Source organism: Bemisia tabaci, chromosome 1 (genome assembly GCF_918797505.1).
Source record: "Bemisia tabaci chromosome 1, PGI_BMITA_v3".
NCBI classification, from domain to species: Eukaryota; Metazoa; Arthropoda; class Insecta; order Hemiptera; family Aleyrodidae; genus Bemisia; species Bemisia tabaci.
In genome coordinates, this window is record NC_092793.1 from 19,195,456 (window position 1) to 19,222,570 (window position 27,115).

The 27,115-nt window shown below is 44.5% G+C and overlaps 2 protein-coding genes across 2 annotated transcripts in view; both read left to right on the top strand.

Moving 5' to 3' along the window:
* Positions 1 to 27,115, top strand: part of Snoo (Sno oncogene) — a 250,063-nt gene that overhangs the window by 16,102 nt on the left and 206,846 nt on the right. The gene's annotated exons all lie outside the window — the stretch shown is intronic.
* The window catches only part of LOC140226069 (uncharacterized), a 149,909-nt gene continuing 139,664 nt past the window's right edge, over positions 16,871 to 27,115 (top strand). Inside the window, exon 1 of the mRNA XM_072306524.1 lies at positions 16,871 to 17,011. Within this exon, the coding sequence (XP_072162625.1) occupies positions 16,871 to 17,011 (141 nt within the window). The remainder of the gene's footprint in view (positions 17,012 to 27,115) is intronic.

Genomic DNA, 27,115 nt, shown 5'->3' on the forward strand with positions numbered 1-27,115 from the left:
CGTCAAAACTCTTTACCGTATGTATTTTTCCAATAATTTTCAAAACCTTTAATCCTGATGTTTTTTCTGTTGCAGGTAATTATTGTTAGCTCTCAACTGAAACAAACATGTAATAGTGTACGTCATGACGTAGTGCACCCACCCAGTAAGTACGCTTCAAGTGCAGAACGCGCATTTAATTTTTCATCCGCCTGCCCAGATACCAAAATGCCAAATGGCAAGGATTTCAGAGATCTGGAAAACCTGGAATTGACCGGGGGGGGGGGGGGGGGCGATGATCCTGATGAGCACCAACCATCCGTTTGGTGATCCCCGAAAACGATGATCTGGTTCACGAGAAATTAAGGTTTCACTGGATCGATCTATATCCGATCCGACGCGAAAATACGCTTCACGGGAGTTGCGTGGTTTTGGGTCGGAGGCTGCCAGATTGTGTTAAAAAATACGTAGTTTTTCCGTGTAAAATAACCGGATTTATCGCAGAATTGACAACCTGGGACGTGCGGACCGGGGCCGCGCTCGGCAGCTCGGGGAGCGGATTCGTCTGTTACAATTTAGAGAAGCGTCAAATTCTTAATTGTGGCGAATGGAAGCTGACATTTTTCCACGTCTGGGACCCGGGTCTCGGACCGTGGGCGAGCCGCCTTCGTCTCCGAGGGAATATTAATAGGAGAGAGAAATAGGAATTGAAGAAATTTGCCCTGCTTTTAATTTCTCCACACGGCTGCCAGCTTTGACAGGCTTCGTTCCCACGTATGCACGGTATTTCAAACGGTTTCGCTGATTTTAGCCTCGGTATTTCCAAACTTTTGCCGGCTTTTCACACCCCGATTTTGTGAAAATTCACGACCAAAATAATGATTCATGATTGATGAATGACCGAAATCATGATTGTTTCCGCAAACTACATGAAGATAACTTGGAACGCCCGCATAAATTTCTAGATTCTAAGGGGGGGGGGGCAGAAAAGGCCCTTATCTATACCTCTCATCTGTAAACCCCCCCCGGAATGGCAAAGACCCTTTTAAGCCAATAGTATAAGATGCGAACGGAAAAGTCGGCATTTGCATGGACGCAACTTTTCCTTAACTTCTGTACTTGTTCCTGACCCCCCCCCCTTCTCTCTCTGACCCCCTGACATCGGTTTTTACTGAATTTAACCATCTTTGGCATTTCAGATTTTTCAATATTTATATAATTTATTGTGCTCGATATTGGATGGCCTGACAAACAGGGCTGTGCCCTAGTCGTTCCTCGAAGAAAATAATTTTTAAAATTAAGTATCGGCGAGTTTACATTGAAAACCTGTATTTTCAGTTTGTAGATGCAGCACAATTCTTATTTAATACCAAATATTTAACGCTTAGAAACTGACATCACGATTTGCGGAGGCGGGAACGGCAGCCATCTCGCGAGCGACGCGACGCAACGCGCCCGCGGTTGATATTTTATCAAGCCGCAGTGCACCGCCATGAACTATTTTTGGTTCAATGGCGATTTATATTTGGAGTATTTTATTTCGAATTTCCAGTTTTTCGTCGGAGCTGTAGTCCCTACTGCCCTCGTCTCTCATTCGCTTCGGACGCTCATTTAGCGTCAAAAAGAGATAAAAAACACAATGTTTTATTTGATTTTTAGACTTTTTTTACCCAGTAAAATTGTGCTAATTTAACCGATGATGTGTTTTTTTGGGCGGAGAGGGGGCTTACCTTTTGAAATATTTTCATTTAGGTTTGATGCACTCTTTCGACCTTTAAATTGCCATGTCATATTTACTTCTAATTGGATTAAAAATTCAAAAATAAAAATTAGATGTCTCACAAATGATCTTCAGTGTAGCAATTAGAGTTCCGCGTTTTGGCAGCTCCACCGTCGATATTAGAGACAACATATTTTAAATAACAACCTGAGCAATGTAAGAGGATGGGGCAGAAGTTCAATTCTGAAGTTGTTGATGAAAAACTCGTTGAGCAAAACTTACACAAAATTTGCACAGTGTCGAGAGTGAATTTAGAGAGGGCACTTTGAGGCGAGTTTTTTTCTGCAAATTAGGTTTGGATTGCTAAACCGATTGTTCAACTCTTTGGTCATCAGTCATCAAAAGGTGTTTCAGAGCGTTGACTTCCGAAAGTAACTTTTACTATCTGGATTATGGGTGTACGGGGTCTCTGGTCGATATGTACTATATCTGTTTGATGTATACTATACCTAGCCGAGGTATAAGGGATACTCCTCTCCGTTTGAAAAAGCGGCTGACGTTGGACCGGCCGGCGCAGTCAGTTCGGGTGACCTTTCCGTCCCGCCACCATCACCTCCACCATTGCAGCGCGACCGAAAGCTCGGATAAGGATTATACAACACTGATTTTAAGCTTTCAGTGTTATGCAAAACGAGATGGCTTCCTCGTCGCTCGTTCTTGAATTCTGAGGATGCGATTTCCATTTTGTTTATTTTCTTCCTCGCGTAAGGTCGCATTGAAAATTTAAAACCAGTCCGCTCCCGCTTCACTCGTCGCCCCCCTAACGCAAGGGCGTATCCCAACTTCCACGTGAGCCCCATTTTACATATAATTCCATGCTTTCTGGGGATCATGCGGGAATCGAGATACACTCTACGCCAGAGGAGATTTCTAAACAACTGCCACGTCCGAAGGGTCCCCAAGTGAGTGTTGAAGCTTATTTCAGGGTTGCGAACAGACTGTGAAACCCTGAACAATTTTGGAAAATTCTTCAAACGGCTGTTCATAAACCGCCAAACTGAGGGGGACGAGTCTTTAACCACCTGACCAACCCCATCTGTGCTGCCGTGCTAAGGAAGAACGCCGTATCAGCCTTCAGATGTTGACAAGTTTTCTTCGGTGAAAACTCAATTTACTGGGAAAATTGTGAATATTTTTTCCAAAATTTTCAGACAATTTTGAGGCACTTTAGTCTTAAACATTTGAAAATTTCAAGGGAAAATGTGCATGAATGTCGTCAAAATACATGTTTTATCAAGGGAAATTTGGCAACTCTCGAATTTTCATACGGCGTTCTTCCTTAGCACAGCAGAATGGTGGGACATGGAGGGAGGTTGTTTCGTCTTAATTTCATGCACGATGGTCTGTTTGGCATCCACGATCTCCTGCACCGTTTCGTTTCCGACCCCAAAATCTCTTTTTTGACTTACTGTCCCCCTCGGTTTTGACGTTTTCGCGGCAGTAGTGCTTTGGAGCTTGAGAAAAGTTGATATTAGCGTCGAGATGGCAACGTGGGAGGTGACCGTGACTCGGTCTGGTGCTCGTGATCGCACTTGTAACGAGTAACCGTGCATTAGATAACCGCGGTGTGTCCTGTCGCGTCGTCGCCCGAGCGCGGCTCAATAAATTTGGCAATTTATTCATCCGAGTCGACAACCCTGCTCGAGGCACCATTAGTGGTCTGGTGGTCAGATGGGCGCCTCAATCGAGATTCGCAGCAGCTTCGCCTCGGATTCCAGCGTTCGCGCGCTGAGTCTGCGCCTCCATGCGCGAGGAGCGGCAGACACCATTGTTTGCAGATCGGAGGTGAATCTCATCGATGCGCGCGGGAAAAGTAATGGCCGCCTCGAATTTTGAAATTTGGCAACGCTGGCGAGGGATGCGGAAAACGGAGGAACGCTGGGGAATTTTCGAAGAGCTCTTTAGAGAAGACTTGTCTTCCCTCGACGGCGACTCGAGTCGGAAATTTGCAATTTCAGGGCCCCAAAATTTAACCGTCGAAGCCCCTAGCGGTCTGTCTTGTTTTGCATCAGAGAGACGACCAGCAGAGCCACACATCGCGAAGTCGTGTGACTTTTCGCCTTCTGTCTTGTAGTTTTTCTCAATAAATTTTCAAATGGGAAATTTGGCAACTCTCGAATGTTCATATGACGTTCTTCCTTAGCAGCACGGCAGTATACTTATGTCTATTGGGCCGAGAAAGAGCGACCCGGATGAATCTAGAGTACTCATATAGCGAGAGTATGGGCAGATCGCTTCTTGGATGGCTTTAGGGCCCAAAAGTACAGCCACCTTTCTAACCAACTTCTAACGCCCTTTCACTGCCAGTCTGCAGATTCCAATTCTTATCAAGATGGCCAAGAATGTACAGAAATGAGCGTTCTTCCGCAAAAATGAGTAAATTCATGCAAAAACCAAGTCAAGTACGTGCTTTATAAACGATGGTTCGTAACAATTGCATTAGTAAATCGCTCTGGATAATTGAAATTCATAGGTTAGCTGCGTTTCTTGACCCAAAAGGCCTCGATACACGATCAAAATCCCGAACCAATTATCATCAAAGTGTCGGGAGTCATCAGTCTAAAAATCGTTACTTTCGCTTAATTTTAAAATGAGAACTTGGCAGAAACGTTTCGTGTGGCAAGAAATGATGAACGGTGGCACTCCATTCCGATCACAATTCGACGGCCCGTCCAATTTTGATCAAAGGAGACTGTTGCATGGTGAACATCAGTCATGAACTGGTTTACTTTGATCGGCATTGGTTCGGGTTTTGATCGTGTATCGAGACCTTAACTTTATTCGCGGAGGCATCGGTGAAGGCCTGATGGATTTTCGGAGTTTCACATCTGTCTATACTCTCGGTACTCTAGGTGAATCTGGAGTTGGAGTCGGTCAAGTGTACGCGAGTTGCGCAGAACGAGCGTATTCCGTTAATGCTCGCTTATCGATAATAGCGGTCGGAGCCGTGTTTACACGTCTGGTATAATTCATAACCGAGCCGGAGGTGGGAGCGGCCGGAGAAGGAGTAAAAATTGTAACCGAACGAAATTAAACATGGTATTTGCTCAGGGCTGAGTGCGGAGCCGCGGCGCGGCGGCCCGCTTGTGGTCTGGCCTTGCGAAGGTCTCCCGGGCCGCGCTTGCCAAGCCGCGCGCGAGCTTTTATGGAAGTCGTCGCGCTACGGATCCGCCGGGCGGTCGTTTTGCAACGCGGCGCCCGCCGCCGTAATAATGAATCGGGCGTCTAACTTAATCACTGCGTGTCGAAGCCGGCCGTCACGGTTTCCCGGTCTCGAAGAAAATGTAACGTTGTTTCTTCGAAAAAGCTCGCTCGACACACCTGCAACCGGTGTTTCTTCTTGCGCTTCCAAGCCACGCCCATCGACGAGCTTTTGTAAGCTTCGCCCCGGGCGATCCCCAACCTCCTGGCACTTGGATATCATCTCCTCTCCACCAAGTTTCGGGATGGTGTTCAGCAGTCCAGCTCCGTTCCAACTAGAGTGCCCACGTCGGAAGAGTTTTGCCATATCCGAGCTGCTCTCTCATTGGTTCATCAGTTTCAGGCATTCAATGGGGCTCTGAAGGACCAATAATAACATCGAATGCAATTAACAGGACTTTCATCATTGAGAGAGCAAATAAATGATATCCGGATAAAAATGGTCGTATTTCTGCTAAACGGAAGAAGACAGGCAGGTGGGAAAGAAGGGTTGTGCTTGTTAGTCGAAGGCCGTAAGAATGAATGGGTACTATAAAGCGCCAGTGACGTCAGTGGCGGCAACTAGCGCTTTAACTCATGAGCCGTGTCTACAACATTCGTTTGCCCTGCCCTCGGCTCATGAGTGCCGCATAAAGTTGGCCTTTAGTCCCGTTTGGTAGAATGTAAAATCCCACTTTTCCGTTTCCCCATAGGGAATCACCCCTACTTTTACATTGTTTCTTATCCAGCTTTCTTGAGCACACCGCATCTTTCCTACTTGTCCATAGTTCCGTTTAGCAGTCCAAATGTAAATCGTTCGTTTAGTAATCCAAGTGTAAACCTGTCCATCTAAGTTTGTTCAGGGCTTATTTTAGTAGTTCGAAATTAGAAAAATTCGGTTTATGACGTCAGCCACCGCGGTAGCTACATACCTTAGTTTCTTCCACCTTGCTTTCATCCGGGTTTCACGTTGAGTAACCAGTGCAAGTATGTTTCCCACTGATAGATGAAACCAAGGGTGTCACCACTGCGGTGGAAGACGTTTTAAACCAAATTTTTCAAAGCTCTGTATCTCGGTTAATATTGAGCGTAGAAAGTTGCTGTTTGGGCTGATCTTATTATTTATAGCCAATCTACAAGAATCGAACATCAAAACACTATTCTGTGTCCAGCGCAACTGAACCATTGGTATGATGTAAGGAAGAAGTCCTCTGTTTCACCGAGTGCGTGTGCGGAACCCAGGTCCCTGGCCCCTTTTTTCCGAGCCGTTCGTTACATTTCAACTCTGCTTGTAATCATCCATGACGGATTTATTCGTTGATTTAATTAAATGATGTCGCCGGCCAGATGGTGTCGCACTGTCTTGTTTCAATTTGGGATTGATTTATCTCTTCCCTCTGATTCGGTCCCGGGTCCCTGGAGGACAATAAACCCAACGCAGCTTCTTTATTTTTATCCACTCCTCACGAAATCAAACGCGTATCATTATACTTTCTTACAGGAGACAGGCACGTAGCCAGGGGGGTTTGGGGGCTCAATCCCCCCCCCCCCCCGAAAGCGAAAAAAAGGTAATTTTCAAAAATATAATTATGGTACGCGCCCCCAAGCGCGGTCAGTGCACCCACAAGGTAAATCTAGCTCCGGCACACAGCGGGTCGAGTTAAGTAGAGAGGTCGGACATGAAATTTGTGTCTAAAACTGCAAAATTTGATGGTTATTTCGTCACATTTTCAATTTAATTGGGTGTTTCTGGAAGTAAATTTTCACGAGAAAACCAATGGAACCACTTCCAAGACCTCACAAGTTTGTATGAACGGAGTTATAAGCTTTTAAAGTTTCCAAATTTTGTCCGACCTCTCTCGTTGGCTCGATCCACCGTGCGGCAGCTATGATTCTATTTGAATTCTCTCATCGTTTAATTTTTCGGACAAATGGATTGGCTCCTTTTGTCAAAATTGATCCGTTTCACAGTTGAATATTCCTCTCTTTCGTTTGAGCGTTTTGAGACTTGTAAAACAACAACTGACTCCGCGTCGTATCTCTCGCTGCATCTTGAGCGTCACTGTGTAAATTGGGGCGCATCCACGTCATGGATTAATCGACAATCGCCGTGAGCAATCATCTAGTGTGTTGGTGTCAGTCTTCAATTTAAAGTCGATAAAACACGTACAAATATTCTTCATTTATCACTCCTCGCTCGAGCTTTTCGGATGACCGTTTCCACACAAGCAATTGGACTGCATTTTGCAATTTGGAACCATAAATTCTAGCCCGGTTTAAAAGCAGCGTATGTGCCATTAGTTTCCCTATGCACATAAGTGTTTTTCCAGAAGAGCCCCTATTTATAGTTCCAAATTGCCAAATGCAGTCCAATTGGAACCCCGCTAATCAAGGAGATTAAACTCCGTCCTAAGGTCAAAAAACTGACTCGAACGAAAATTCAGTTTGTGAGTTGCAGTCCTTCGTTTCGCGGACGAAATAACGTAACATCATTCCAAGGTTGCAAAATTGACTCCAACAGCTGAATTTTTAACAAAATATATCAGTGCAATTTGTGTTAAAAATTTGTCTGATTTTTGGGTAAGATCAGAGGCTGAATCAGTGAAATTTTTAGTCGGAAATTCCCAAGATTCTCCTAGTAAAAATGAGAGATGCGAGGAGAAATTTGGCAACATTGAAATGTAGTTGCGTTCTTTCGTGAGGGAACGACGAGTTCTCCGTCTAAGAAGTGGCGTTATAACCTATGTACTGATTTAAACTGCAAGAGGACAGGAATTGACGGGGCTTTTTTCCCCTTTTTTTCGGATCTGAATGTGGATTATAAGCCTTTAAAGTCCATATTTGATGCGCTCGATATCCCGTCATTCATGTACCTAGAATGATAATGTCCTGTCAGTTTTGTGGCTGTCCCTGTTTCAGAGCACACAACCTAACTCCTCTTCTTTGTTTGTTTTCGTTTTTCGTGAGTCACTCCAGTTTTATCGCATCGGGAAGTTAATGATGCTAATCGCGCGCGGTTTCCAAGCTCGAACCGCGCGGGCATACTACGCTTCGAGCTTGCTTGGCCCGGCCCGGCGGCGGCCGCATTCCAGCCGCGTTCGAACTTTAATGTAGTATTTATACTTTAGTACACTTAGGTGCATTTTATTGCAGGCACCGCCTCATCGCCCCGACGCGACGCGCCGCGACGTCGGATTCTTTTATCCTCCGCGCTCGGCGGGTTTTCCAGAATCCGCCGCTTTTCGAGGCGTCAGTTTGAGTGATTTTTAATTGGGCAGAAAAAGAAGAAGCCCGGGCCCCGCACGAATTTACAACGACCCGCGGAGGATTTTCGATAAAACGCCGCGCCGTCGCCCGCGGCCACCTCAACCGACAGGTCCCCGTCTAATTCGGAACTGGACGCTCCGTACGCTACGGAAGAAGCGCGAAACAAAACGTACACTGGAAAAAAAAAACCCATTGGATCCGGAGTCCAGAATCTTAAAAACATTGACAAGAAAAAGGACTCGCGATTCAATCAGATTCAATCTTAAATCTAAAGGAAATCCGCTCAAATTATGAGAATTGGTTCTTGATTTAAGCTTAAATCTGATTGAATCAAGAGTCCATTTTCTTGTCGATGTTTTTAAGAGACTGGACTCTAGATCCAATGTGTTTTTTTTCCAGTGTAAAAATGAAGCCAAGCGCGAAACAAAACATACACTGGAAAAAAAAACCCATTGGATCCGGAGTCCAGAATCTTAAAAACATTGACAAGAAAAAGGACTCTCGATTCAATCAGATTAAATCTTAAATCTAAAGGAAATCCGCTCAAATTATGAGAATTGGTTCTTGATTTAAGCTTAAATCTGATTGAATCAAGAGTCCTTTTTCTTGTCGATGTTTTTAAGAGACTGGACTCTACATCTAATGTGTTTTTTTTCCAGTGTAAAACTGAAGCCACTGGAAGTAAACATTGAGGGGCTTGGAGGACAAAGCACGTAACTGCAGTTTTTGAAAAATTGAGTTATCAATGAATACAAGTAGGTAAAACTAGTCTGTGAAAAATTCGATCCCAAATTCCAATTTTTAAGCATCTATAAATCAATTTGAACCTTCTTAAGTGAAGCCAATAGACGAAAACGTAAACTGGAAGTGCATATATCTAAACTAGGGCGTTATATTTGAAACCGTAGAAACTGAAAAATTTCAGGACATTCGATCACATCAGGAAAAATGACGACAATCAGTCATGCAGCAGGAAATGTGCGTTAAGCATATCGACGGTGAAACTACCAAACCACGTATCTCGTTTGCGGTGTTTAAAAATCTACGCTCACATTTTATTTTTTTGAAGTAGACCAAATCAATATCATTCCTTGAAATTTTCTCGGAATTTTCTCCGCAGGAAGAGGAAAAATCACAGAAATTTTCAAGACTGGATGTTATGTAGTTTTTCATTTAAAAATTAAAGTATGACAGGAAGTCTGCGACGTCGCAAACCGAGATACGTGGTTTGGTAGTTTCACCGTCGATATATCGTTTAACTTTATACTGTACATAGCCGGATAAATTGACAGATTTGATACTTATTTTTAACCTAAACGGGGAATTTTACTAAAAATTGTCGGGAAAATCATAGAAATGTCTGGGAATTGAACCTCCAAATGCTATGACAATCTTGGTTATTGTGACCACAGCACTGGAGAGTTTTCTACCGTCACAATAGGTCGAAAATTGTCCATTCATACCAATCCGTAGTTATGAGTAAAATAGCAATGCGGAGTCTCCAAAAGATACTACGCTGTACTCAAAATCTTGAGTCAGAAGTTGCTTCTGTGTCAAGCTTCGTAGCGAACCTGGAGAGTTCTCGGCTTTTTCCTGTTCCAGATTTTCCGTTTCGGCCTTGACGATGATACATTCTCCGGTGCTCTGATAATTTTAAAGCTCTGTAACACTCATTGTCAAACCAGGCCTTCATGTCAGTTTCATCAGAACTAGAAAAACAAGCTCAGAGTACGTTTGGAAAACGGGGAGGTATCGGAGAATTTTCAATACCCCAGAGAGTCCTCGAAGATTCTGATAATGAGTACAGTACAGGTCAGAAGCGCTAGTCGCATAATCTTCCTCATTGTTCCGTACTTGCTTCCTTTGTCAACTTCAACTTGGGATGATCGACCTCTTGAAATTACGTCACGGGGTGAGGAGTCATTAGGGACCTCCGTTACGAACAAGAACGTCACAATTTTTTGATCGACGTATCAAAAGAGGGAACACCGAGTGGTGTCTCACTGCCCTCTAAATTCGTATTAAAGAAACCGTAAGCTCACAGAATGAAAGAATAAGATGTAGGCTGTGGCTTATTTTAAAGGACGTTCACAATTTTTAAGGGCAGATTCGTCCCATATCCTCAGTTGAATTTGCTGTCTATGAAAGGCGATTGACCCTCAGAATTTTAGTCCCTCAATCGACATGAGTGTTTTCTTTCCAAGTATTGTGTCAGCCCGGAGTGCACCCATAGGATTTAATCCGGGCAATTCAAGAAGAGGCTTTACGCTACTCAACGCCCGAATCATGAAAATCAGAAGAATGCAATCCGTTGCAAAGGGTTAACCTCCAAATCCTGGATGGAGTCCCCCCTGTTCATATTCCACCCCTTCGCCAAAGTGGCATTATATTGTAAGTCTCGTTGGACGTGATCAAGCTGCCTTACTCTCGGAAGACACACAATAGTCTAGATATCTTCCACCACTCAGTCTTCTCAAATGATATCTCCGTCTGTCCCCTCACCTCTCGGGGGGTCACCCATTGTTTCCTAAAAATAGGCCTCCGAGGTTTAAGCAAGTTAATATCGCTCATTTACTTCATGGAACCGAAAAACGTTATTTTTTCGGCTATACTCCTTTCCCAACCCCCCCCACCCACCCCGCAGATTCTGTATACGAGGCTCCTCTTGGAAATAATTGTTTGAATTTTTTTTCCCAGTTTTCCGGCTGTTATTTTTGTATTTTAGTTTTTCTATTTTTTTCCGGGTTTGGACTCTTCATAAAAAGCACTAGAAAAAAAAACACATTGGATCTCGAGTCCAGACTCTTAAAAACATCGACAAGAAAAAATACTCTTGATTCAATCAGATTTAAGCTTAAATCAAGAACCAAGCCTCTTAATTTGAGCGGATTTCCTTTTGATTTAAGCTTAGATCTGATTGACTCAAGAGTCCTTTTTCTTGTCAATGTTTTCAAGAGTCTGGACTCGAGATTCAGTGTGTTTTTTTTTTTTTTTTTTTTCCAGTGAGGCGATTCAAATATCTTATTCACTCGTCTCAATTCAAATGACTTGGTTGTAGTCGATAGTATTCTTCCACAGCGTCCTGATCCGGTGAAAATAACGTCATTATCGGAGCTCCATTATGGGAGTGAATTCTAGTGCCCCATCATCCATTAAGTGGTAAATCTGTGTCTCCCACGAATTGCGATTCAGAGGCTGTTTTTCTCAATTTAAATGCACTGTAAAAATCTACTGTCTATGAGCGCCGAAAATCGATAGATATCTTTGATTTTACATTCATTTAAATGGGTGAGCCCAGTGATGCCAACTTTGATGAACGGCTACCGACGTGAGGCTTCCACAAAGCGTGGGTTGCCATCGTTGCCCGTACATGTCGTCGCCTCTCTGGCGAAAGGGCGCATCTGAATTTCTACGTGCGCCCTGTTGTCCATATAACTCCACGCTTCCTGAGTCTCACTTAGAAATGTAGAAACGCCCATACGACAGAGAAGCGACGATGTTATGAAGCTGGCGACGCTATTTTTAGTCTAATCGTGAAGTGCTGTTCGAAATGTCCTAGATTTTCTGACGCACAGCGACAGCGACGGTCGCGACGCGTCTTAAGATACCGGTCTTACCTAGGCTGTCAAATTGCGTGCGAAAATTCGCTCTTTCACGTTCGGACTTCACGGAACGAACGTCAATTATTGCCTCTGTCAGGTGGATCAGCTTGGATTTGCGAAGAGAGTTCTGGGGGTCGAAGTGATGGTGAACGGTTTATCACCCGGTTTGTTCGCACATCATTGGGAAGATGCAACGATTTAGCCAAAGATTAAATTAAATGAATCGCGAAAGTCCAACCGGTGTACCTCCGATTCGATCCGATAGTATTGGGTTACTCACTGAATTGAATGCCCACTCCTATCTTTTTAAAGCAGGAAAGTTGTGCTGCTTTTTGATGGATCTACGAGTTGTAGGCTGTCATGATGCAGTTACGGGGGTAATTGAACTAACGCCCCTATTGGTAGGCTTCAAACTTGTATGCCAACCCTTTCACAAGAGATTCTTCAGATGTACCGTTACCAACCCTCACTTTTCGAATCAATCCAAAGTATAGTATTCTTCAAAATGGTATGACCTAAGATTCGTCCTCAAGTTGATTTTTTTATACGATAATCAAATTCTTTATCACATATTCAAAAGGATTACATTTCGCAATAAGGAACCACTATCTCTGGCTCTTCCTTAAAAGCACCTTTCTGCACAAGGAAACCGATAATTCATATGTTGTTTCTTGTTTCTAAAATGAGCCAGAAATAGTGGCTCCTTATCGCAAAATGTCCAAAAAACCGGCACACGAATTGCTTTACCCTGTCCATCTAGGCACCCTATTTCAGCAGTAGTAATATACCTCGATTTCGAGTTTTCCGGGGCCACCCACGCTAATGACGTCAGGCTTTACCCCCGATTTTTATCTGCCCCACCTGCTAGTTGCAGGTCTTTCCTACCCCTCCCGCCCTCTATGAAGGGATATGCCAAGCAGTAATGATCCGCTCTCCCTCACCTGACGTCATTCACGCACGTTCCTCTGAGTCCATTCTACCGAGGACGGTCACGGTGATGACGGTAGGACAGCAGGACACCCTCAAAAGCGGGTCGCCGCGCGATGCACGGCAACAGCGGGGCGGGCGCCTCGCGTCGCCGCGGCCCAAGTTCAATAGCCTGCAACGTCGCAGTCGAACGCCCGCGCGGATGCCACTTCGCTCCCGCCAAAACCGCGCCGTCCGGGCAGGGTCCCCACCGCACTTACGCGGTTCCTGCTTCGCGAGGAGCCCCCCGGGGGGCTGGGGGGGGGGGGACAGGCAGCTCCGTCGTCGTTGTGTCGTCTGCACTGCGCTCCTCCCCCCCCCCCCCCCCGGTCGGAGTCTCGCTTCCTACCTCGACGGATACCGTCGTCGTCGTCGGCCGAAGTGACTTTTTCGTCGTCGTCGCTTCTATTCACATCGGTGCGAACTGGATTTCGAATCGTGCCCGCGCAGCTTTTCGGGCCAGCGGCGCAGCGCGCTGCGATGTATCGATTTTTCTGCCGTTCGAATCGATGGAAAAGGATCGATAAATAAGGTGCTCGCAACGAACACTTAGATAGTCGATTCTTTACCATAGTTTCAAATGGCAGATCAATCGAGGTATCGCAAAGCACGCCGCTCCACTGTTACGGACGTGGCCATGACACAGGGTGTCAACAGGTCTAGAAAACCTGGGAAAGAGGGGATTTGATCAGGTCAGGGATTTCAGGGAAAAGTCAGGAAATTTCATGGCATTGACGGGAAATTTGAAATCTCTTGAGACTTGAAATATGAAAATATCATCCACCAGCGCTGTCCACACAATCAAACTGATCGTGACTCTCAGCCTGGCGCTGGACTCATAGCCAGTATTTTGTTACTTTGACGCAGTCCCGGCAAGAGGCAAGCATTAATTCTCTCCCTTGTTTCGTTTCTCTCTGTCGAGTTCGCCTTCATTAATTGTGATGGCAATAAGCACGGCTTGGAAGCACCAATAGTTGTGCGCTGAGTTTTGCCACCTCTGCACAGTCCACTTAGATTTTGGACTTCTCACTTAGGTTTTTATTTAAAGTGATGAAGCTGTGAATTCTCCCATTTCAACAATGTATTGTTCATTTTTTGTCACAGTTTATTCTAACGATCTACCTATCCGATTTTCATGATTTTTACAAGAATCGATAGGAGGTAGTCTCTAGGTAAATCCGCCATATTTAGATTCATTCACGAGGAGCCCACGAAGTGGGCCTCAGAGGTCGCAATGGGCTCCTAGGGATTTGGCCGCGTAGCCCCCTATGTATATTCAAAGTTGGGGTTTCAGGCCCCTGGAAGTTAAGTCAGTGTTTACGAGTGCTCTCCACGGAGCCTCTCATCATGACTTCATCCTTGCATCGCAGTCTACGTTTAATTAGAAACTCGAGTGCACTCTAAAGCCCCTCTTCTTCGAAAGTTCCGAGTACGTCAAATCGGACGTCAATGAGGTCCGTCCCCCGAGCTTCGAGTCGATATCAGCGCCAAGTTAACTTACCTGTTCACGATTAATTAGCATCATGCGCAACCTCGCCGTGGTGGTGGGTGCTTCTCGGCTCCATTCCCTCATTTTTTTCTTCATTCCGATCTTATGCCCCTCGTAATTGCGATGCCTCTCTGCGCCCTTCCACGTCAGTGCATCAGACGGTGGCTCACTCTGTAATTACACCGTTCAGTTGCGCTTTTAATCACTTTCGCATCTCTTTTTCTTTGTTTGTTGTTGCCTCGCTCGATGCAGTGTTGTCGCAACTCCGTTGCGGAGGAGGACTGAGACCGATGTGCGGAGGGTGTTTCAATGTCGTCGCCGCTCTCTGATTGGTTCTCGAATTCTAGGTCTTTTATGGGCGAACAACCCCGAACTTAAATCATTTGCTCTTTAAGAAAGGACAGGCATGCCCTCTCAGAGTTAGCGCCAGATATTCAAACCATTTTTTCAGCCTACCAGAAGTTTATAATCACAAGAACTGTAAGCAACCTGCATGTGAGTGGCGTGTCAGAGGCGGACTGCCCCGGGGATGATCGCCTCCTAAACTTTAGCCGAAATCTCCTCGCTAGAGCCGATTTTTGCAGGCTCTTAGGGTCCGCTTTTGGCTTTTTTATGACATTTCGCAGAGACTCTCAGGTCCTCATTTGAACCCCGCCCCCCTTCCACGAGGAGAGGCCTACAATCCGTTTCTCGGTTCTCGGTGGGGTCCGCTCCTTGAGAATTTCGGAGTCAGCTCGTATCTCTGCCTTGCTAAGGAAGAACGCCCTACGAACCATCAGGTATTGCAAATTTCCTTCAACAAAATGAGAATTTTCAGGAAAATTTGTGAATATTTCTCTTCTGATTTTTCAGAGGGGCTCGTCCGTAATTTGATCTAAAGAGTCTTAAAATTTCACGGGAAAATATTCATAACTCTCTTAAAAATTAAAGATTTTCTGATAAGAAATGTGGCAACCCTCGAATGTCCATGCGGCGTTTTTCCTCAGCACGGCAGATCTGTTGGATGTGCTGTCTCAAAACGCGTATGATTTCCAAAATATTGATTTAAATTTCACGAAGAGAAGCATAGGGAGACGCCGCCCCGACGCTGGAGCGATTTGAGGACCGACAATGAAACCGAAAGTCACTTTTCGAGAATGCGTTGGGAGTGATTCCAAAAATGCATTATCGCAGAGCCGAGATGTCCGCGCGCATTTATGAAGCAGGCCCACTTAAAATTTACGAGTCGCTCGCCGAGCAAAGTTGCCGCTCTCGGGTTCCCTCCCGAAATCGCCGGCGCAGAATTTTCGGGAATGCGTTCGACGCGGCAACACGGCTCGATGACGGCGGGTCATAACGCATGCAGCCGCGGGCCTCGGGGCTTGCGCGAGCCATTTCCAGCTTTATTTCCGTCCGTCGGGCGACAATCGCTTTTCGACAACTCAACGACCTACGGCCCCGTCATTTTTGAAATCGACTTTCGGCATTTATGCAAATTTCCGTCGCTCCGGCTCCCGCGACCGGAATCCACTACCGGAGGACAACGCCCTTGCGCCTTAGATTACTGCCGTTTCGTAAATTATGCACTTCGAGGAAGCACTAGCATCGGGTAATCTTCGGGCACAGTCAATGGAAGGAGCACTCCCCGTGCCAATCATCATAAAAATACCGTGCTAAAAGAAAAAAATGGGAAAAACTGAGTCTTCCTCCGTGATGTCAGCAGCGTGGAGTAACAACTCAACTGCGACATCAAATTTTACGAGGTATTTTATGGGTGGAAAAATTGAAGAATGAAATATGCACGTGACCGCAGCTAAACAAATAAGTTGTTTCTGTATACTAATTCCAACTCTTTTTTTTTTCTTTTGAATTTTCTTAATGATAACCTATTCTCGACAACCGAGCTTTCAGCTTTCAACTGAAAAAAGCACTTACGCGCACCCTATGAACGCGAAATTTCTAGTGGAGTCGGCTGCACGAGGACTAGACAAGTCATGACTCTTCACTGCCGGATGAGCTCCGGGACGAATATAAAATGGACCGAACCAGAGAAAGAAAATCATGATAAGGAAAATGAAGAAATTATGAAGAAAATACAACGGAACTAACATGAATAAAAAAAATTTTAAAAAGGATAATAAGCTTAATTTCTACTCCAATTAGTAAGAATTAAAAATGATATAACTGAAGATAAAATATTTTTAAAGAAATCAAAATGTTCCAAAAGAAAAAGAGATGTATTTATCTATTTTTCATTTTTTTTATTTTTTTTAAGTACAGAATTAGGCACCTAGAATACAATGAAAAATTAACAAAGAAAACCAAATAAATGTAAAAGATAAATGAAGAGCTAAACAAATACAATCATGAAGGTATTTTACAAGAGGTAAAAAGAGGGAAATAAAAAAATTCTAAATTAAATCGTTTCTCTAGGCACGACAATATGGTTCGATTTGTGAACCCACGCCCCATTCGTAGAAACTTCGAACTGGGAGAGGGAGAGCAAGATAGGGGAGAAAATGATGTCTCAATGCACCTCTCGAACAACTCCGTTGACAGGCATTCTATTGGTGCGCTCGACCTGCTCGCTCTAGACGCTATTTTCAAGACTTTTGTTTTAAGGCATTAATGCCTCCGCAGTTCCGACCAAGTGCCGAAAGGTTCGGGAGCTACTCAGGATTAGCCTTTGAAATGAGCTCATCAAGACCCACAGCCGTTGGGGCCCGGGGCGGTGCGCGCTGCGTATGGGAGCTCATTAACAATGGTCGAGTAACCCTATAAGTTGAGCTTTGTTTTTAATCCAACTCCGTGCCTTCCCCTACTTCTAGACTACCCTACTAAGGAAAACACGCTAACATCATTTAGACGTCGCAAAATTTCCGCCGATAAAGCTCAAATTTTCATCGACATTCGTCAATTTTTTCCTTTAGAATTTTTGACATAATTTTATTCGCTATTCAATCGAGTGTCTCCGAAATTTTTACGAAGAAATATCTGTAAGTTTTCTTGAAGTTTCATATTTTGTCAGAGAAATTTGGCAACATGCGAATGCTGATACGTGTTTTTCCCTACACCACGGCAATATTCTCCACTTTCCACCTTTACGGATCCTGGAGGCACCTTGTTTTGTAAAAAGAAAGATTTGACCTAAGAAAGCTAAATCCTTAAAATACCAGATCCCTCAAAACTTTCGATGTGAGGCTTTGCACCCCAAGTTTTGCACTTTTTTTCCTTCTTTTTTTCTTTTTTTTCTTTTTTTTTTGTCGGTCCTACCCCTAGCGAACCCCGATGAAAGGTGGAGTTTTTGCCGCCTTAATAATGAAGTGAATCCACCTCTCATACTTACAGTTTTACTTTTTTTAATGTAATTTTTTTTAAGGGAAATGAATCTATCCTCGGAACTTTCAAAGAAATGTGTTCCCACCGAAAGTAAAAATTTTGAAAGTGAGCTTGAAAATAAGAGCAATCCGCTGAATTGCGATTTAAATATTTTACAACTAGTCTGAAGTAAACGAGAAAAACGAAACACGTGGAAAATCCGCAAAATACTTCCTTGTGAAATCTTCCAATTTTGACGTTCGTCATCGGGAAAAATCGGTATTTTCGCGGAAAATTGGAAACTCCTTCAAATTGACGATAAGAAAACTTTTGTTCCATTTGCTAAAACATTATTATCAAAGCCCTCCCCTCCAAACATCTCGCTGAAAATTTGAAATAGTTTTATTTTCTGGGCAGAAAAATCGTGTAATTATCATTACTCCGCTTTGACTGTAAAAAACAGGGGTTTATCTCAGAAAGTACAACATAAGCTAAATAGGAATTGCCTTCCACCCTTTTCTTTCAGTGTCTCCAAGTCAAATCGTGTACATCGTGTATTTTTAGGCGCATTCCCACGAGTCAGCGTCAGTTGTAGTTTCGGCTTCGCGAAGTATTTTTTCTCTTTATTTTTCTTCTAAGAGGTTCCCTGGGGAGCCGAACCGACGCTGAGAATTTGGTGGAAATCCTATCAATGTGACGGAAAAATCGAGGAGCCTCGCTTATCTCGAGTGAATCCTCCGTTATTAGTTCAAGCTGCAAATTATCCGGTCATAAACATATCATGATCAAGCGACTGGAAAGCCGTCCGTAAATAAATAAATAGCCTCTCGAAATAGCCGAACAAACAAGAGCGGAAAACAAGGATGCATGTGCAGACGGAGACGGGCGCTGCAGCATCTTGAATTCTTGACAATCGTGGATTGTTTTTTCTAGTCCGAAAAAATATAACGGCCGGTTATCCAAATGAAAATATTCTTGATAGATTTAGCACCGGCTCCACTTTCGGCCGGAAATAAAAATAAACAAAAGCGCGTCTCGGCGGCTTAAATTAGCGCTCTCCTCGATCGGCTCGAAAGTGCGTTGACAAGATGAAATGGATGAAAAGTTAAATCGAAACCTCTTTGAAAGCTCCCTTGAAGTATTCCCGTTTCGAATTCGGCTCAGTTTACGTTCATTTTGTGCACTTTGCCAAGCATTCGACTTATTTATGTCCCAGCCTTGCTCCCCGTTGTTCTCGGACTTACTGGACGCCCGATCCTCGTTCGTGGCAGTGGAGAACTCGACGCTAGGACATTTCTGTACGCTGTAACAACAACACCCCTCCTCGGATTTAAAGTACCATTACCTCCATACCGACAGCATGGCACACACCGACAGCATGGGCATGGAGACTCTCAGGAGCCAATCAAAAGATGGCGACAATATTGTGTAGGTATTTGCCACGAACATCCTATGATCGATCCTTTTCTATACAGGATTTCAAGGGTCAGAGAAAAGCTGAAAAAGTCAGGGAATGCCCTCCGATTCAGGGAGATTTTGAATATGGGAGTGAGAAATCAAGTTCGCCTTCAACTCTGTGGATGCAATTTGAGCGGCTCAGGAGTTGAAATAGTCGTATCACATATTTTGGTCTAGCGCGATGCCCGTAAGGCGAGTGACTTCAACAATTTTGTTATTTCCGTGTTTCGAATGACCATCGCAGCGAAACGTCCTGTTTGTTTATTCGATTTTCCCCGCAGAAAAGAATTTTAATAATAAAATTGAGATGTAATGCAGAATATATGACGGATTAATTGCAAGTTTCAACTTCATACGTACAAGTGCGGTGCAGTAAAGTTCGTATTGTTGTTCTTAAATTAACCTTTTTCTTTTCTCCATTATCTGAATAGAGTGGGCTCGTCTAGGGACCATCTCTTGTCAATAATCCCAATGATCATGGAAATCGGCCTGGAAGAATGGTAGAACGAATTTTGACAGAAAATGAAAGTTTCGGAGGTCAGACTCTAGTATAGATGACATTTTCTCCCCGCGCACAACCTTATTAACATTATACTTGCTTTCACCGGAAGTCAATTGCATCCGAGCCTAATTTTTTAGATTTCTAGGAATGTGTCCAATCATCACTGTTGACTAATCGTTATGCAGTCTCAAGCAGAATACCCCCGCATCGATTTATTCATCTGCTGATAACAACACGACATCAATTTTGCCAGTCGGGTTTCAAGAAATTGGAATTGTTTGTTCTCTGTATTGTAACAGTGCAACTTTCAACTCCGCCAGCAGAAATCTTTTTATGCAGCGTTAGTCATGCGTGTGGACTAAAATTGATTCTCCGAAATCCCAAATGAACTCCTTGAAAAGCTGACTGAAAGTTTCAGCCTGAAACGGATTTACTCAGTGAAAGGAATACCAAGCCCATATAGCTTTGCGTTGTCGAGGATAAACGACGTATCATCATTCGATCGTTGTCAAATGACCTGTGAAAAAAAGTCTATTTTTGCGAAAAGTTATGCGCACTCTTTTTTGGACTCGTACAATCAAGTCGTTTACGTTTAAGTGAAATTTCGTGAAAAATTGTTAAAGAAGATTTTTATCAGCAGAAACTAGGCAACGCCCAGATGTTCATACCACCCTTTTCCTAAGCTCTGCTGATCCTATCCGCTGCTTGCTTTCGTTTTACCCGGGCAGTTTGGCAAGGACGAGTACCGCGGTGGGATCCTGTAAATCAATAAGAACGTTATCGGTTCCAGTTTACGGAATGGGTGCAGACACGTTCGAAGTCACAATACATTAAGCAAGAAGATAAATGGGCAATTAGTCTAGCCGAGCCGGAGTAAAAAATAAATTAGGAAGATAATTATGGCGAAATTGGTCTAGGCGGAAACCCACTCGGCTTGCCATCGAGGAAAAATCCGGGCGGGCACGACGGGCGTAATTGAAAATCGGGCAGATGGGTGGGAACGCTCCTCCGCTAAGGGAAAACGCCGTATCAACATTCCGATGTTGCCCGATTTCCCACCGATAATTTTCTTTTAGAAGAAAATTTGAACTAAGTTCAGCAGAAAGGAACCAAGGCAGATCAGCAATGTTGCATGTGTGAGGGATTTGCGATTTGACTATGGATTCTGATGTAAAAGTTCGCGAGAAACACGATGGTGCCACTGGTTTTCTCTGAAATCAACTCCCAAGCTCAAAAAAAGCTCTCAAGTTGAAAGGAATTCGTCCTAAAAGTCAGTGAAAAGTTAGGTACTTTTGAAATAGGATTAAGCACATTGAGGGTGCCAAGTGAAGGTAATTTTACGAGCAAACCGATGAAACCAACTTCAAACCTCTACTATTTGGACTGCATTTTGCAATTTGGACCTATAAATTCTGGCTCATCAGAAAAAACACGTATGTGCATAGAGACTCTAATGGCACATACGTTGCTTTTAAACCGGGCCGGAATTTATAGGTCCAAATTGCAAAATGTAGTCCATTTGTACATTGGAAGATATAAGCTTCCAAAATTTCCACATCGTATCCGACTCCTTCCTTCGACTCGCCCCACCGTGCATCACGGGCGGGACCGACCCGACGCGACGGCGAGGGAGAATCAATTGACCGCGTTTTTCGGCCGCGGTTTTTGGCCGTGGGTTTATGCCCTCTGTTTATGGGTTTATAAACGATTGACTTGTCCGCGTCACTCGTAAAATCGGCAGGCGAGCGAGACACGTTGAGGAAAAGCGAGACGCCCGAGCGAAATTCGTCTGGCTTCCCGGCGCGGCAGCCGACGAAACAGGTGCGGCCGGAAAACCCGCGTGCAGCGTCTCCCGACTCCGCCGACCTTACGTAACGCCTAAATTTTCACGTCCTCGCTCGTTTTTCGACGTAACTCAGTTAGTACGCACTTTCGAGACCCTACAAAGCTCATATTGCGCTCGAGCGGCTTGTTTTGCCGCTCCATTAACTTTCCTGCGGGCTGCTTATTGAAATTTAAAGACAAAGCGATAGACAAAAAGGACACAGGGACGTGTTTATGCTAAATGGAACTATGTACAAGTGGAAACATGGGGTGTGCTCGTATGGAAGCATAAGAAACAACGTAAAAATGGATTCCTTTCGAGAAAATGGAAAAGCGGGATTTGACATTAAATCAAAAGGAACTGAGCGCATCCCGACTTTCCACTTGCATCTAGTTCCATTTAGCATGAATACGTCCGTAGAGAACATTTAGCGAGCTTTTCCCAGTGACGCATAAGTTTTCGACTATTCTAATTTTTTTACGAGTTTCACTTTTTACCTGTCTACGGTGTTTTCACGGTCGTCTGGATGCCGATTTAATCATGGGTAAAAAAGAAATTTCTTCTTTTTTTGACGTTTGCCAGTCTGTTCGTCGATTTTCCAGGTACGCGTAATTATTGAACCATTCCCGGTTTTTTTACGAGCATTACTTTTTTCTGTCCTGACTTCTCTGCGACCGTCCATACGAAAATTAAATCATGATGAAGAAGTTCATACTGATCTGATGCTCTATTAAATTCACAATAAAAAAGTCAAGACGTCAATAACTTTTCTCAAGAGAGCAACTTCGCGGGTCATTTCTTAGTATACCCCTTCCCGTTTTCCCAATTTTTTGATGAGGATTAATTTTACTTGCATGATCGTCTCCGAACCTCCTCTATGGCACGAATCAAAATTATTCGCTCAGAGTTTGGGAGAGATTTGGCAACTTCTGGGGTCATTTCTTCGTTAACTTCGTTTGAGGTCCGCTAAAGTTTTGCCTTTGCCCCCTCCCCTGCCGAATATCTCGATGACTAGAGGCCGTTTCCCAGACCTAGAGGATCCTCACCGATTTCTCGTCGAAATTATTCGTACGAAGCCCGACGAGAGAAATTTCCCGGCGTCGCACAGTGGGTCGAGTCAATCGGAGAGGTCGGATAAAATCTGGAAACTTTGAAAGCTTGCATTTTCTAAAACTTGGAACAAAAAAGTTTAAGAGTGGCTCCATTGGTTTGTCAGTGAAATCATCTTTCAGAATTACTCTTGGATATTGAATTCGTGACGAGATAAACATGAACACTGAACAGGGTGTCTACAAGTCCGGAATTTCCAGAAAGTCCGGAAATAGTACTGATTTTTCAAGGGCGGTCCGGAAGTACTGAAAAAGCACAGAAATTTCTCAAGAAAGTCCGAGGTTTTTTTCATTTTTGTCGCAATTTGAGCGGGGCATCCAAATTTTCGAATTTCGTCTGTTGCAGGTACTGTAAAAGCATTGAATTTCTCTGTTGAGGAGGTACCGAATTTCTTGGGAATTTACTGAAAAAGCGCTGATTTCGGGCCAGCCTGTCCTAGTAGACACCCTGATCAAAATTTGAAATATCAGCCAAAAATTTCATGTCCGACCTCTTCTGTTAGTTCGTTCCACTGTGCGTCACCTCGAGGAAACGGTTCCTGGCGGCCCGAATTTCGATGCATGAAATTAGCTCCATGCTTTTTCACGGTGACGTACCGTATCCCGACGAGTGCGTGCGGGTATGTTCCCCGCGCGAACATTCCTCTCTCGGCGGCGTCCCGTGGCGGGCGGGCGGGGGGCTGGGAGCCAGCAGGCGTCTGTACGCCTCCATACGGGCGTCGCCGAATCTGCCGCGGCGTCGGGGCGTTCCCGCGGGTATCGGCGGTGAGCCCGGCAACGCGGCGGGTATATGCTCCCATCTATATTTCACAGCCATCAATCACCCGTGTTTATAACCCCTCCCCGCGGCCGGGCCGGGGCCCCGGACGGAACGGCGAGTGGCGAGGAAGCCGTCATATTTCTCTGAGCGATCGCGAGACGGCCCCGAGTTGGGCGATACTTTGACTTTTTCACGGCTGCTTACAAATTGGGATTGGGAACGCGCCTCCCCCTCCCCCCTCCCGCGCTCCGCGGGTCCCTGCCCCCGTCTCCGCGCCGTGGATTTCGGCCATCGCGGCCCGCACTTGCTCCAACTGGGAAACAACAGCACGTGAAGAATGGCCGTATCAGCAAAACTGTCGTCCCAACTAAGTGAGCAGTAAGGAGCCGTGTATGAGAATGACTTCACACTTGTTAGGATTTTTCGACACCCCCCTCCCGCGTCTTTAAGCTTTTCCCTCCCTGTCGCGTAATTTTTGAAAGGGGCCTCTGAGACAGTCATCCCCTCCAGTACCTGGCGAGCTCCATGAACGTCTCCGAATTACCAATTTTCGAGGTTTGCGTTGAAATTCCCCAAATCCTGTTTGAATGAACTGAACGATTCCGCTAAAACAGTAAAATGTGGTGTACTTGCTAAACACGAGCTTCGTCAGAGAGCAGAAATTGGCATCATTTCCGGAAAAAAACAGCAGTAGATTCACTTCCTTCCGCCAGAGAGATGTACTTTCTGCTGTCTTGTGCCAAATATTTCATTTTTCTGGTGATGTTTAACCTTAAAATTTAATTTTAATTGAAGGAAAACAAAACGATACGTCGAAATCAATATTTCAACCGAAATGACGTCTAACATTCACAAATTTCGCACCCTCCGCACTGATGGTTGAATACGCCAGATTCAAAATTTGAAAACAAAAATTTATTACACTCTCATTTCGACCGTCCATCATGTGGAGAGAAATTATGATTTATGTATCTCAAAACTATGCATGGTACATCGCCGTATTGGCTGATCAGTTAATTTTCATTAACCGTGTTCAATTTGTGGAGGAAAAGACGACTGTGAGTAGGCAAGGCACAAAGCCAGGACGTGGGTGAAAATTTGATTGATTAGCGGAGGAATTATCTGGTAGAAATTCCGAACTGTCCGCAGAGCTTTTGATGGTAAAACCGCGCATCTGAATTCATGATTTACGCAGTTTTGTCCCATCCGTCCCGCCTGAAGCGACAGTCCTCACGATTTTCAGGTGGGAATATTTTTCGCTCGGCTTTCGGAGGAGAATAAACACCGAGATCCGTCGCGGCCCCTGTTCCCTTTTCCACGCGTAAATTAAATAAAGTCCTCGCGATTGGGCTGTATTTTTCTTCAGACCTTTTTCCCTTTTTCCCGCCCGTCAAATCGGGATTTTCGGTTCGGAAAAAAGTTCAAGGCTCGTCTCCCCGGCCCCGGACAGCGTGGTGAAAAGGAAGCCTGCCTCCAGCGAGGCCAAACTTCGTATCACAAAATTCGCTGTGCAAGTATTATTTAAAGCATTTTCCTGAGTTTTCTTTTCCTTTTGTTCCTCCTTGCTTCTCTTATCAGCTTCTTACCTTTGGAGCTTTTCATATATTACGTATTTTACGGACGACCCTTTCCCTCGTCAAGCCCGCGTAACGCAAAATTGGACATCAGGCGTTGCTTGATCAGTGGCCCTTTCTTTAACTGTCCTCATTTATTTATCCATGAAGTGGTCCCATTTTGCAATCAGAAACCAAACTTTCTGACTCATCCTTAGATCACCTATATTCTTGGGAACAACTAATCCCTCATGAAGTGTCCTGTTTTTCTTGAATGCTTCCCCAGTGGATAATTTTGTGTATGACGAAGGTTTACTTTTTCTAATCGCACACTTTTCAACATTTTCTTCGAGATTCTGATTTTCATGCAGTTAGAAGCAATGGTACCGTTGTCTTAAGTTGTGACCGACTGCAAATTAGACGCGTTCCTTTTCACTTAGCGATTTCACCTCATTGAATTTTCAAATCAGATCGAAATTCCTTATCAAAATTCGTTGATGCCTCATATGTTTCGATGGATGACCAATACTGCCTTAAGATATTTCTTCCTTCCTCCCTGTTACGAATGGGCAGATCTCCACCTGATAAGATTTCTATGATTTCGAAATCTGTCCCCGAAGAATAGATTTGACGACACTGGGAGCCCGAGATCTGTGCAAACGAAATTCAGGTTTCTCTCGCAAGCCGAGGCGTGACTTTTTTCCATCATTAAAAGGGGTTCTTTTTTAGCATTGCGCGCGCCAAGTTTTTTTGTTCGCCGCGTCTCGCGTTGGGGGTCGTATCTGGCGGGGGGTTGGGGAGGGGGGTGTGATTGAAAAGGATAAGGCACAAGGAAGGAAAGGCCGATCGAGATTTCGACTCGGGAAGGAAACAATGACGCAGTGAGGTGCGGAGGAAAATGTTCGCCTCGTTTGTTTCCCATTTTCCTTCTATTTCGAAGATCGATTCCTTCTCGAACGGGAGAAGCGAGGGAGTGTTCGATTTTGAGGGTCCCCCGAGAGTCTCGCGTGTCCGAAACTGGTCCGTGGGCTCATCCGCCCCCTCCACCCACCCCCTCCCCCATCCCCTCGCGTATCCCATTTCGTAATTATTGTCGGCAGGCCGAGACGGGGGCCTGAGAATACGAAGGCGGAATTCTCGGAACCGGGCAATGAGGAATAAATCCCGCGCTTGGTGGAAAGAAACCCGGGCGAGCGATCGCCACGCCGAGGGGAAACACCGTATGCTCAGATGTTCAGGAAGAACGTCTTATCAACATGCGGACTTTGGCAAATTTCTCCCTCTGAAACATTCATTTTTCTGGAAATTAATGAATATTTCTCCCAGTTTTCTGTTACTGTATATACAATTTTGAAGGAAAGTGTGAAAAATCGCAAGAAAAATCTACACTAGTTGCCCTGAAAATTCGTTTTTTATCGAAGGGAAGATAATGTCTCAAGTACCATACGACGTTCTTCCGTAGCACACCAGTGTTCGGAATAAACTGCCTCAATGTGCCCCTGTGCGTAATGGATCTGTTTTTGCCAAAAATTTAAAGTGAACCCAGGATTTCAGCTATCTATAACTCGATGTTTGCTTACATCCGCCTTTATACCTCAAGATCGTTTGTCTTTCTCGGATCTTGGCCACCAACATGTAGGTCTCAGGTTTTTTCTTCGATATTTTTTAAGTTTTGATTTATATCCCGACTGAAAATGACCAAGTTTCGAGTCGAAACGTTTCGGGTTTTTAATATTGTATTTTTAGTTTTGTTCCCCCTTGTTTCCTCCATGTTACCATTGCCTCGATGGTGATCTTCCTCAAGATCAAGATAGAGAAAATGAAGTAACTTCCCAAGCGCAAGCCACACAATCACTCGTGCTCAGAGGCAGATCCAGCAATTTGGCAACACGGATTTCCACCATTTAAACCTATGCTAAATAATCGATTCTCGTTGCAGCACTTGGTCCCCCTAGAATCGATACATTTTCATAGGTTTAAATGGAGAAAAGACAATGTTGCCAAATTGCTGGATCCGCCAATTCTTATGCAGCGACTACGCCTGCGCCTTTGGACTAAAATCGAACGACATGACGTTGAATTCGGTGCTTCTTTAATACTAATGGGAGGTGGGGCGATTGACCCCTTCGACCAGCCCCCTTAATTGACGGCGCTCTCATTATGTCTCAGCTACCTTCTCAATAATGATTCGTCTCCTCTTTTCTCCTCCACTAATAACTGCAACCTTTTCACCCCGCGAGCTTTAATGAAGCAGGTCTTTTTATTGAGCATTGAAAATCAATTCGGACGTCCACCTCGAGTTCCGCCGAATGGCGAAAACCATTAATGAGCCCCTCGCAATTAGCATT